At 37.0% G+C, this 13,967-nt stretch overlaps 1 protein-coding gene across 2 annotated transcripts in view; it reads left to right on the forward strand.

The window, feature by feature from the left end:
* SLC25A21 (solute carrier family 25 member 21) overlaps positions 1-13,967 on the forward strand; it is a 448,213-nt gene that overhangs the window by 19,077 nt on the left and 415,169 nt on the right. The window contains exon 3 of one of the 2 annotated variants that reach the window (XM_025047932.1): positions 1,989-2,335. In XM_025047932.1, coding sequence (XP_024903700.1) covers positions 2,266-2,335 — 70 coding nt within the window. In that variant the 5' untranslated portion in view covers positions 1,989-2,265. Of the gene's footprint in view, positions 1-825; positions 2,336-13,967 lie in introns of those variants that run through there. The other variant, XM_006913463.3, reaches the window with a different exon arrangement.

Here is a 13,967-nt window from a genome sequence, read left to right on the forward strand (position 1 = left end):
CTGGGAGTCTTTTGGCTGATCCATAGCGATCTTGACAGATTGAAGTCTTAGTGAGACCACAAACCTGCATCCACCTTCTGAGGATAACATATTCAGTGATTAAATCTTGACTTGGGAGTATTATTGTATTTCCTGAAATAATCTAGGGAAGGCAAAATTTTACTTACATTGCAAGATGGTAGGATCTCCTCTCCATTAGATTATATAAAACCATGAAGGATTTTAACTGTTACATTGCCAGCACATAATGAAGTGTCGAAACTTCGTAACCTCTCAAAGAATGGGTGTAGAATTTGGTCCAGTGTGTGCCTTGGGGTTTAATTGTTGTGACAAATTTTTTTTAACTTAAAAAACTTCTCTACTTACGTGTGAATAAATAAAATTAATTTGGGAGGAATTTAATTATTTTAGGTTTCTATGTGATAGAATGTAGTTTGGCCTGTGATTAATATTTAAATATACAATCCCATTACTATTAGAAGAGGGAATCCTGGAATTGAATCCGAGCTATACTATTAATTCGTCGTGTGAACTTGGGAAACTCAGTTTCCTCATTGGAAAATGAGGGAAATGTTTTCTATGAGCTCTGAAACTCTGATTTTACTGCTTAGTACATAATAGGTCTCAGTTTTTGCTAAATAAGTGATTCTATATTGCGTTCAAGATCTCATATTTAATTAGTAAAAGACTGAAACATTGCTCAAAAGTTTTTCCTTTATCTAAATAGAAAAATTATCTGAAAACTATTTCTTGGTAAATACTTCAAACTTAGTAGTTTTAATCAAATATTTAATCAAATATGATAAATTTTATTTTTGTATGGGATCACCAGCAGCAAGCTCCCCAATTTATCACTTGAAATTTGCCAGTTAGATATCATTAACAGCTTTTAATAACTCAGCCTAGGAAATAAAAAGTGTATGAAAGCAGTTATTATATTTTGTACATTTAATTGGAAATCATATATATTATATTGAACCACATTATATTGCACCACATTATATTGCTGATATTCAACGGTTTTGGCCTTCAAAAACGGCAGTTTTATATGGTTCAAATGGAATATATTTAGTATTAAACGCGTTTAAGAAATATGGCAATAGGGGTTCCAAAGCCTCTCATTCTCCGTTTTACTCCTATCATCTCCTGCCTGTTAGAGATGTGGTATTATTCTAAAATTTCAGAATCTATCTCTCCTACATTTGCAAGTTGTGGTTTAAAAATAGTATAAATTAGTAATTTTGTTTAGCCAGGTATCCCAAAGGGCTAGTACGAATAATTCAACGTTTTATAGAGAGAATATACTGGTAGTTCCTTGATTATTTAGGTCAGTGGTTTACAAACTTTAGCGTTCATAACAATCACTGGAGAACTTATTAAAACAGAGGTTTCTGAGCTCTATACCTAGAGATTCTGATTCAGTAGATTGAGGTGGAGCTAATGAATTTGCCTTTCTTACAAACTCCCAAATTACGCTGACGCTGCTGGGTCCTAAGATCATACTTTGAGAACCAGAGACCTGCGGGGTACAGAAGAGACTTATTTGTTGTAAGGCCTCTTCTTCTTCTTCTTCTTTTATTTTTTTTAGTAAATAAAGCTCAAGCTGATGAGGTATGAGATAAACTCTTTAAGCCAGAAACATTTCTTGGAAAAGTACTACATTAGCTCAATTGTAAGGTAATCGTAAATTGGATTTGCTTTGAGTTAATTCCTACAGCCCACAATTTCAGGACAACTAACTCTTAAGGAATTTATTCACCTGTTCCATCTTTAAATCTGCATGGTGTTCTGGCTTGCCAGGACGCCCAAACCTGATGCTAGAGCTCTAGGCCAGGGTCACTAATGTATTATCAGAGGCAGCACGTCCAGCTTGACAAACTCTGCAGGAGGTTCCAGATAGAGAAGCGCGTGGGCGCCAATCTAGGAGACCAAACCCGACCTGAGCAGTCCGCCAACCTAACCGCATCCGCGAGTCTTTTCTCCTTCAGGGTCCCTTGTGGAGTTCGGGGAACCAAGTAGGAGTGAAAAGGAGCCCCTGAAGGAACGCAGCGGGCAGGTTTAGACCAGTGGGAGATCACGCTGCGAGTCTGCGCCCAGAACCACCGCCTCCGAGCAGTCGCGGGATTGCCGCCTCACAAGGAGCCGTTCGGCCCAAGGACCGACCGAGCGCGGGATCTCTCAATCCGGAGAGGCTCTGCAAGCCGGCATTAAGGCCCGCGAGCTCGCTCACTCATCTCAGCCCACCCAGTCGTCCAGGCTTGCGAAATGTCGGCCAAGGCTGAAGTCGGCTTAGCGAAGGAGGCTTCTCGGCAGATCCTGGCCGGTGGTTCCGCTGGTAAGGCCGCTCCGCCCCGCCGGGGGCTAGTCGCGTTTCCTTTCGCGTGTACTGAAAAACGTTTCTCAGACAGGGTTCTCAACATAAGTTTTGCCTTCATCCTCCCGATTCCGCGCTGAGGGCCGGGTGGAGCGCGAGAGCAAAAGAGGCCAGGAGCGGGAGGCGGGCAGCGGGGTGCCCTGGGTCAAGTTCCCGAGACGTACGCGTCGGCAGCTCTTGGGTTCCCCGCCTTTTCGGTTCCTAGCCTGAAAAGGAAGGTAGGCAGCCCCAAGGCTTGCAACTTTGAGGAGGCCTTGAAATGATCCAGTTTCTGTCAGACTTGGTTTTGCTATCAATTATAGCCTCTTTTGAGTTAATTCAGATCTTGCATAACTCCAACCTCCCTCATTAAATCATATACCTCAGGACTCCACAGGTCTTATTGCATACTGTGCTTGCTTGGGGCTATTCGTACCTTAAATAGGCATATTAAAATTAAATGCATATGTTAACACATATAAACACCTTATATATAATGGGCTCATATTCATTTATGGAGAGTTATGCTGTGGGAAAAAAACCTTTAGAAAAAAATCTGTGATACTAATCATGGAAATAATTACTGAGTGTGGCTGGAGAAAGTTACCCATGAGGTTATGTTATGTGAATGAATTTTAAAAATATTTTTAAAAATTATTTAAAAAATAATGATTGATTGAAAAGCTAATCTTAACATATTGATACATTTTTATTATAACTATATAAAGTAATTACTATAGTTCACTCATCACCATAAAACATTTTTATAAATGTAAATATTTTCTTAGGAAATGTAGATATTCTCTTAATAAATTAAGACGACTAGATGTCTAATATTTAACTTCTAGTAAAATTTACTTGATTTTCAAACAGATTTGGACTTAAAAGGGACTACTACAAATTATGACTGGTTTTCATGATGTTATGAACTATTTGCATCTCGGGGGCCACAAGCAGCAGGATGTATCACTTAACAATCTGTACACTTTCCTAAAGATGATATTTCATTAATATGTCAATCAAAGCATTCATTTTTGACGTGTAATTGTGCTGTGCTCATCCATTATTATGCCAATGGCTCCACTGTCTACTTTTTTTAGCTGTTTCCTTATAGTGATGATGAATTTGCACCAACTTATTCACCATTTTGATCAAATTCCACAATGTACAAGACTCTGCCAGCTGTCACTGACTCGCTTGATTCAGAGTCCATGACCCTGATCAAAGAAAACTCAGCTGGCTCAACAGGGAAGTGAAGCTAATTGATGAATGTCCTAACCTATGTCTAACGATTCACAAGCATCTGTATATTGGCTTAGATGATCACACTATGTACTAGACACAGCTAAACTTAAGAGATGTTAAAAGTAGATCAAACTCTAATTCCACTGTTTTATTGGATGATAAATATTTGGCACAAATATAATGTGTGATTCCATCATGTTCTTACAATTATAACTAATATGAATGAAAATTAGTACATTTATAAGATGAATTAAACATAGCTTAGTTGATTTGTACATTTACTATATGGAATTATTGATAAACAATGAGAGTAATTTATCCTTTCATCATAATGAAAAAGAGTCATGTTTTCTTCCACTTGGACAATAACATTTTCATAAAATTTTATATTTATTGGACATTAATAAGTTCAGGCTAATCATAAATATACCATGTCAAGGGCCAAAAAGAAATCAATATACAAAAGAGGCAGAATTTAATAAATACCAAAAAAATGCATGTGAATCTCTAGCACTGGTGTTCTGATTACTGATGGTGTCATCAGCAACACCTCTGTGTGTATGTATTATATGATCTTTTAATGGTAAAGGTTACAAATACATTCTTGCTTTTTTAAGGGGGAAGAAAAAAAAAGTTGGGAGGTTTATTAGAGAAATACCAGGTATCTCATGGAATTCAAGGTCTGGAATGCTTTCATGGGAACAGATTGGAATCAGGAGCTGAAGCACTGAGGGAAACTCAGGAAGTGAACTCTTGCTGTCTTTTCTCTTTGTCAAGTGTTTAGGCATTTCCAAGGCTACCAATAGGGTCACAAGTAATACTACTACAGCTGTTAGGATGGCTTGCCATACTTCCATAGATTTCCCCAGTAAGGAGTAAACATGCTCAAATGGATTCAGACAGTTAATTACTTAGCCAAAAACAAGTCATTATGGTGTCAGTTCCATGTGTTCCTTGTTCCACAGATAACACCAAACCGAAGAGACTGATGATAGATGGTATGAGCAGTAGGTCCCTCTGCCGTTGGGGAGCCACCACAGAACCACATCCAGGCAGTTTTACAGGCTTACCCTGAAGTCTGCAGCTTACCTCAAGAGGGATAAGGTGGAAAGCCTCGTGCTCGGCTGGAACTAGGGAGATAGAAGAGAACGGGCTTGTGACAGTCTCCCACAAGATAATGGGAGAAACAGCTCTCAGCAGCTCCTCGCCAGGTTGCTTATCTTTCCTTAGGCTAGAGGAAATTACGGGGCATTCTGCCAAGACTCAAGTCAGACTGTGGTTAAGCTTTTCCTACGCGGCCTATGTGACGTTGTCAGGTGCCATGCTGTAGAGCTCTTTCCCAAAAACAGTGTCTTCATCAGTCTTAGAGTTGACTGCTGTTTTCTGCTCTTCAGTTCACATGGTGGAATGTGGTCCCCAATAGCTCCTCAGTGTAAATACTCTTGACTTCTGTGGAGAGAGCAAGAGACTGACTTGCTTTTTTCAGTTCTATAAAACTATAGAACTGGTATAAAACCCAGAGGAAAGACTCAAAATTACCCAGTATTGGCCAGGGACCCATCTCTGCACCAATCGGTTATAGCCAATGTCCATGTGGATGGTTGGGGTGGGGTGGGGATCTCAGAGGAGATTATTTTCCAGAGAAGCTACACATATCATGAGATGGGCTATAGGTATCTTTTATAATGATATATGCCAATCATTTATTAAAAGATGGTTTGTAATATTTGTATTAAAAAGATCAAAGAGTTTGATACACTGACAGTTGTTTGGACAATACACATTTAAACACTGACCTTGAGTTTGTTGCTAGGTATTATATATAGATATTGTTACCAATGGCAACTTTGTTTTATATGATGAAACTGTGCTTAAGACAAGTCAATATATATTGGAGTGTTACAGGTTTCTAGTCTGCATTCTCAGCTTTAAGTAATAGCCTAAGATTCGGGTAAGAGAATAGAAGCCAATGATGAGAGCTTCAGGAAGGTAAGCAAGGCCTAACACTATAGAGGAGTTAAGGTTGAAAATGAGAAGAGGCTATTAGATTTGACACTTGGTACTCAGTGTGGTCCATAGACGATCAGCAGGGGCATGGTAGCACCTGGAAGTTTGTTTAAATTGTAAGCTCTTAGGCCTTACTCCAGACCTACCACATAAGAATCTGAATTTTAGGAAATTCCCCAAGTCATTGGTTTATACTTCCAAGTTTTAGAAGCACTGCCTTAGAAGACCTTTGAGAAAAGAGAGTCCATAGAGTGGGAGCTAGAATGCAGAAGGTTGCAAGGTAAATCTTTTTTTTTATTGCTGACCAGAGAGAGAAGAATGAATTTTGTATGCCTTATTATGTGCCCTCGATTTCACTTTCAGGTTTTATACCACCACTTTCCTATACATTTCATTAAGTTTCTGCTAAATAGATCTAATCATACTTGAATGTTGTCTGTACCTTTCAATGTTTATTCCCAGTTCCTGGAATGTCTTCCCCTTATTTTCTCCACCTATTGAAGTCTTATCCATTTTTCCAAGGCCTAGCATGAAAACTATTTTCTGCATAAATGTTTCCCAGATGGCCTCTACAGCCCTATCCAGCTTTAACATTCTCATTAACATGTGAATGGTGAAAATAATAAGAATGGCTAACATTTATTGAGTCAATACCAAATGCCATACCTGATTCTAAGCTTTACATGTATCAACATTTTTAATCCTCACTACAACTCCAGGGTGAAGAAACTGATGCACAGAGGGCATCAGTTTAAATTGCCTATGGTTACACAAGCATGCCACCATTTCTATAGGATATCAAGATAGGAGAAGGACTAGGAGAATATTACTCCCACTAACAGACATTTTTAAAAGTTGGAGAGACCAAGTCAAGTATGCCATCTCTTATTATCTCTGCATCTCTTATTAGTTTACATCCCTTAAAAGAACTTTTATTTACAAATACAATCCTTATAGTCTTTCTGTTAAACACAGTCTTGCTTTTTCCAAATACTTTCATGTGGTCACAAGATTAGCTTTCAGCTAAAAGAAAATTCTCAATCCAAGATCTCTATGTGCAGTTAGGCAGATGGTGGACGGAAAAAGGACTCCAGCCACTGGAGCAAGTGGGAGCGGAAATATACTCCATGCTCTGAATCATAATCTGGAGCAGAAATGGATCCACCTGAGACCCTTTCTCTATTTCTCACAAAGACAGCAAAATGGATTGCCAGCAAACCTGACAGCCACACTGACAGAATTTACCCAAACTGGCTAGAGCCAAGGTCCCTGGGCCTCAGCATCCGTCAGGCCTCCACATCATCACGCTGTATGCTCATCAGCAGGGTTCCAGGAGGTTTTCCTGTTATGCACATCTCTTGCTTGGACCAGGAACATGGCTCCACCTCAGACCCTCCTATCCTCCCTAATGACCGGTTTGGGCTTTTCCGTGTGTTTCTGAAGCTCATGGGGTTCTTATTTCTCATGTCATGTCGGAGCTTTTTAGGCCCACTCAGATGGGTATTCTTTCCAAGTTCTCATAGGGCACCCAACTTCAGACTCTCCTAGGATCTCTGATGAAGTCCCCTCAGACCCCTGAGAGACCCTGCTCTCATCAGGGCCTGTCAGGCTCCCTCCTGAGGGCATGTCAAGGCCCTATCCACAGTGGATTCCTTTCCACAGTGGAATTTCCAGGAGCCTCCTCGTTCTGCCTCCCAGAATCTTATACTTGTATTCCTGGAAGTCTGCAAGTTCCACTGGGAAGGTTTTATAGAGCATTTCCCCTCCATACGTAATTTACATGATCACCATGCTGGCAGGACACTGATTTGTTTCTCAAAATTTACAGGGTGCTGTTTGCACTTCCCTATCCCAGTCCCCTGTATCTTGTAGACACACACTCCACCACATCTTCAATCATTATCTTTATTTCCTGCATCTCCCTGGAGAAGTTTTAGTCAAATTGTTTAGTTAAAGTATACTGGAAACAAGTTTTCCAATTTTGCACTTGACATACTTCAAGTACTTTGTGCAGTTTGTCTTATTAATCATTTTCAAGAGGTCAAATGAGAAAGTGAAATGAAAGACCTTTTTGGGGGGGAGGGAAATCTGGGATTCATGGATAGGCTTCTAGGAGATTAATTATGGAAAGTATATGTCAAATGTGCATCATACTGATGGGAGAGAGTCCAAGATTTTCAGCCTAAACAGGTTACTAAAAAGGTATAGGTTAATTTTAAATCTTACTTTTAAACTCCTGATCTTATACATCTTCATTTTCACATGATTTCTATCTTTTCTTACTGTGACTCGTAATAGTTAAAATACAGTTAAATGCCTTAACAGGCAGCATGTATACTGAAAGTCCTCTAGATTTTAATTTGGAGCGGGTAATAAAGGGCTGATGCACCAGGGGGTGATCAAGGTTGAAATTTTGATCAAGGAAAATTCTTTTTCAGAGTGGGCGCAAAGGGGACACACATGTGATTTGGATAAATGGCACTTTGGAAATTGAGGATTTGGTAAACTGCAATTGTTTGATAATAAATAGCAGGTTGTAGTGAAACAGGTGAGCCTTTATGACACATCAAAGGGTGGCTGGAACCCATTATCTGGGTAATTAGGAAGGAAAAATTCCCCTTATTTCAACCACATAGGAGGAAGCAACTCTACTGCTCAAATTAATTATAAAATACCTTTAAAGGATGTGTTTTAATTAAAATTTAGTCTTGTCTCTCTTGAAGAAAATCTAGATCTTAAAAGTATAAATTTAAGAACAAATAAAATATGAATTGCATGACCACATTTCAAAGGATTTCTTATGTTACTATCCTTCAATGAAAGATTTTAAAAGTGTAAGTATTGTATGTGGGTACATGATTCAGTTGACTTAAAACAACTTTTACAGAACATTTTAGAAAGCCTTGTTAGAGCAGCCCTTTCTCACCTTCTCCCCCATCCTCTCACCCCAGCCTTCCCCCGCTTCATGCCCCAGTCTTGACTATAGTGTCTCAGAGCAGTGAAAACCTGGTGTTTTAAATACAGCACAGTAGGTTCTCAGAAATGTTTGTTGACTACATTAATGAATAGATATCAGAAGCACAAGCCACAGAATATTATTCTTAGGATTCTAGTCATTAGACAACTGATAGTTGCAACAAGATTTTTAACAATATTTTTAACAATTTTTTTTTTTATAATCATTCAGTAAATGAAGTGGAAAAGATCACCTTCAGGTCTAAAATCTCTGCTGTCTTCTGAAAGAGGCCCATGATAATTTTAAATGTATGTACCACCTTTCATTCTAGAATCTCAAACTGAAAAGAGATGCACAAATCATTTTCAAATGTCTTCATGATTAAAGTTGGTGGTATCTTAAAATGGCAATGGATGAAACCAGGCTAAAGGATTCTTCATAATTGTTCTAGATTTTAACTGATTTTTCTTACCAGTTGTCTTTTCCTTTTGCTTTTAAATTATGATGTTGGTGTCAATTATTTCTATACTTTGATGTGATTATGATTTATACTCGTAAATATTCTGTTAGGTCTGTATCTTTTGATTGTTATCAATAGCCCTTGTATTAGTTTGCTAGGGCTGTGTGAACAATGTTCCACAAAGTGGGTGGCCTAAAATGACATGACTTTATTGTCTCACCATTGTAGAGGCCACAAGTTTGAAATTGAGGTGTGGGCAGAGCTGGTTCCTTCTGGAGGTATTGAGGGAAAATCTGTTCCGTACCTTTCTCCTAGCTTCTGGCAATTGCCAACAATCTTTATGTTCTTTGGCTGCTGTCACATGGCTTTCTCACTCTGTCTTCTCTGTCTTCTTATAAGGATACCCCTCATTGGATTAAGGCTCACGCCAATCCAATGTGACTTCATCTTAACCTGATAACATCTGCAAAGACCCTATTCCCAAATAAGTTCGTGTTCTCCAGTACCAAGAGTTAGTTAGGACTTGAACGTATCTTTTTTTTTTTTTTTTGAGGTGGGAGGGAGCACAATTCAACCTCAAATAGACAGCCAATTGTATTTTTCTCTTCATATTGTGTTTCTCAAATTCATGTTCCATATCTCAAGCTATGGACCTGTGTTTCTCTTCCTTTCAAAGTCATCCTTTGTGAAAGATTTCTTACTCAGTTTTTAACCTATTATAAGGCATATCTGTCTTTACCTTTCTGTTGAAACTATTAACTACTGGTTTTCTTTCTGAATTTTACCTAGTCTTTGTGGAATTTACATCTGCGATGAATTTCTCTCTTTAAAGTTGTCTCTGTGCTTGCTTTTTACCCGCTTCTTCCTATGTTATCACTCTTTTATTGTCTCCTTTGCTGGTTCTTCTTTCTCTTTTTTTAAAAATTGATGGTTCCTGGTTCTCTGCTCCACGCCCTGTTATCTCCCTGAACAAGCCCATCTGCTCTCTAGGTTCAGTATTCTCCATTTACAGATAACTCCCCAATCTATATTTCCAACTCTGCCCTGCAGACTCAAATTTCTAACTTATGTAGTAAAAATAATATGGAATCAAGAATCATGTGGATTCTAATAATTTTCAAAAATGTTTCAGAGCTAAATTTAGAAACTGATATTAGACCCTCAAATACCATTTTCTCTTTGTGTACAATAGTACTCATCTTTATTTTGAGTTTAGTCATTCTCATTCATTCTTTTTGTTATCTTCAGAAGTTATAAATGAACTTCTTTGAGTGTTTGGGTTGGGTGGATCCTACTTAATTATCTAATCAATAATTATTGTAAGACAAACAGGAAACTATAAGAAAAATCTTAAGTACTATCATTTCATACTTTGCTTAAATTATCAATATTAATTTGTAATTTCTTGAAGATGAGGAAAGTGAAACTCAGAGAAATTAAATAAATTGCTCAAGGCCAGCGACAGAGCATGGACTCAAACTTTTTTTTTGCTGTCAAAATCAGTTTGGTAGCCCCATATAAAGTATTGCCTTAATAAGGCTTCTTATTTATGTATTTATTTATTTATTTTTGGTTGGGTTAAATAGCGTAGCCTCTCTGGGAACTTGAGTATTGAAGAACAAATAGGGTCTGCCTTTGGTGCAGATCTTTAAATGTCAGCCACAGCATAATATGAAATTCTCCATGTTATCCAGCAGGGGGCTCTGTCAGCATCAGTGGGCTACCCCTTTTCTGCCGGCCACAACAGGCAATAGATTAGAAATGAATTGAGCCTCAATCCGCAGAATTAGTAATTAAACCCTGATATAACTAGATAAGATGCCAGAATGACTCAATGAGAGCAACCCCAAAACAAACTGGAAAAAGAAAGGCATTTAAGTTGCATAAAATAGATATCTTGAGCCTTTTTGTTTGCATGAATCTGGTAGCTTTAGGTTAGATGCAAGGGAGAATTTAGTCGAATGTTTGTAAAAATTAGAATGGACTATTGTCGGAGGAAGATATAACTTTGGAGAAAGAATAAAATGTATATTTCAATACAATTGAATGACACATAAAATAGAATTATGGCCAAAAAGTGAGAGAGAGAGAGAGAGAGAAAGAGAGAAAGAAAGAGAAGAGACGTGCCAGTATGCTAAAATTTTTTGAGAGGCTACCAATATTTATGGATCATCAAATGTACCAAAATAGGAGTAATACAATTATGGGAAACATTGGTTTTTATTTGTGTTACTGTGGCTGTTATTATTATCATTATTATTTTGGAGAATTATTATAGAGATAGATGAAGACACTTTGAAATAAGTTAAAGGTACCTCTCTGGAGATTCAAGAATGAACAGGGTTATTTTGAAGCTTCTCTCTAAACAGTACATTTGCTTGGCTGCTGTGTCACACAATGGACAGTCACGTCTGAGACTCCATTCTGTATTTGTGCAGACCTATAGATGGCGCTGTCCTCCTATAATTTCGTTGACTTGCTTAAAAAAGAAAGTTTTCTGCAGATAGATGTAGAAGTGTGTTAACTTCTAATTAGATTCTGCCATTATAAAACATTTGAAACAGGTGCCTTGCATAGATTATAAAGAATTATACATTTGAAAAGTGTAAGGGACTGTACTTTTGGAATTAATTTTTCCATTTAATTATGATTCTTAGTTTTATGTGGAAAAATAGATGTATCTAAGTAAGAGAGATTGAAAAAAACTATGTTGCTATGATAATTATTTTCTTTGTGGTGGTCTTGCTTTCAAATTTAAAGGAGAGTCCTGGATCAAACAAAACTTGTTGAAAAGCTTAGCATAAATGTCATATAAATTGCTTGTAGGTCTTAGAGGTTACCTTGTGTAAACAAAACTTTTAGATTCCATAATTTTGTTTCTCTAAGTTCTCAGTGGTAGAGTGTGTATTACACTAATAGTAAATTGTAAGCCTCTGTGAGCAGGATCTAGAGTGCCAAATGCATAGTTCTTTTTATTTGCCTGAGGTCACCACTCAAAATGCCATTTCTTATTTTAATCTAGTGGGCTTTAATATAAGAAAGTGAGTGAGATATATGAAGAATATATTTTTCTTAAACTTAAGTTCCAAACGGGATTTTTTCTTAAGATTACCTATCATATCGTGGAGTTAGTTAATGGGAAATACTAGAAGTCCTTGCTGTTATAAATGAACTTTTAACCACAAGATGGCAGTATAACTCCCATGTCTTTTAAAACATTTTGAAAATGATTACTAAATTAAACAAATTATTTTTGCTCTCTTAGTGAGAAATCTATACAGCTATGAAATTTTAGGAAAATGATAGAGGATGAATATTGAGAGTCCTTAATATAAGCAGTACTAAGACTTTAGTGATTTTTTTCACTGAGTAGTTTTAGTTGCACTTAGAAATATTTATATTCTTTTAAGTTGAAAGTAAAAATGTGATATCAGAATTGTAAGGCATGGCATATCAACAGCTTTCTGTTACAGAGAAATATAGTCTTGTGTTTTCTTGACCAAGCATCAAGAAAGAAGACTTTTTTTTCTGTTTCCTTCATGTTTCCATGAAAATCTGCTCTGGCCTATACCTTCTATTCTTTAGAGCCCACATGCGCTGGAGATTAGGTCAACAGAGAAGCAAAGAAGAGAAAGAAAAGAGAGTAGTAGACATACTGACGAATAAGTTATATATATATAAAAAAAAGCAGTGGTGATGATGTCTACATGATCTTTGCTGGATTTATATATTCCATAGTTTAAAAATATATCATCTATCCATTCAATAGTGGGATTTAAATAGCCATTATCCAGTAATATACTCTGTGTATTATGTTTCATTCTACATGGATACTTTTCACAATTACTTCAGTTTTCTTTGATTTTTGTGATTCATTTAAAAGATTACACTGGATTTGTTTTTTGTTTTTTTTTAAGGATTATGAAGAGTGAGCTCCTTTTAGGTAAAGATCAATTCTCATTTATTTTGTGTCTCTAGGACTAGCAGTGCTTAGACTATAGCAGTCACTCAATGATTCTCTTTTTATGCAAATTGCATTTGCCACAAAGCAATACAATTGTGTTGAGACCTATTTTGCTTATGTGCCACAAATGTGGCAAAGGTAAAGAAACTACCTTCTAGTTTAGAAGCTAAGTAGTTTGAACTCTTTCGTAGCATCTTATTTTGCTGATTGTGAAGGGAATGTTCCTGTAGGAGTGAAGTGATAATTTCTCAGAGTAGCACCGAAAATAAAACTTCTATTTTTTGACCTAAGGTGTATCTAAATGCAAATGGTCCTATGATAAACAATACAATTTGCTTTCTATAATGGAATATTGGATGTATAATAAATGTAAGATGCACAGTTGCTGCTTGTGTGCAGCTATATACAGAAGTATTTTATATCATAAACTCAAAAAGGAAATCTATTAACTTTTCATGATTTACATAAGTTAGAAATGGATGGCAAGGTTTTTTTGTTTTTGTTTTTGTTTTTTGTGGTCAAGTTAAAAAAAAAGACTAACAGTTATCATGTATGAGATAAACATATAAGACAAATATATAAGGAAAAAATTAGAAATGCAGTTACCATGTGTGAGAAAAAATATAGTTTCATGTAATGCCCTGAACGTATAGGTCATGTTCTAGAAATTTGTAGTTTTATGTGAGTTGTTTGCAATCAGGTGTGTTTCCCCCTACAACAATATTATGTAATTTGTGGGCAAGCCACAAAAATCTTTACTTTTTTTATCCTGTACTGAGTGTGAAATGCCACTAATCGGAGCCTTGAACCCCAGGGTATTTAGGACACTTAAGTCCAACTATAGCATCCTGCGTCATTCTGAAGTTAACTTCCCTGGAAGTTTCCAGGGCTGTAAGCAGTGGGGAATGAAACTGAGCCACTCATATGTGGAGACAGCCTGGTGTCTTCTTGGCAATAAGATAGGAATGTGCCAGAAGCCAAA

This window comes from Pteropus alecto, unplaced genomic scaffold (genome assembly GCF_000325575.1).
Source record: "Pteropus alecto unplaced genomic scaffold, ASM32557v1 scaffold104, whole genome shotgun sequence".
Classification (NCBI taxonomy): domain Eukaryota; kingdom Metazoa; phylum Chordata; class Mammalia; order Chiroptera; family Pteropodidae; genus Pteropus; species Pteropus alecto.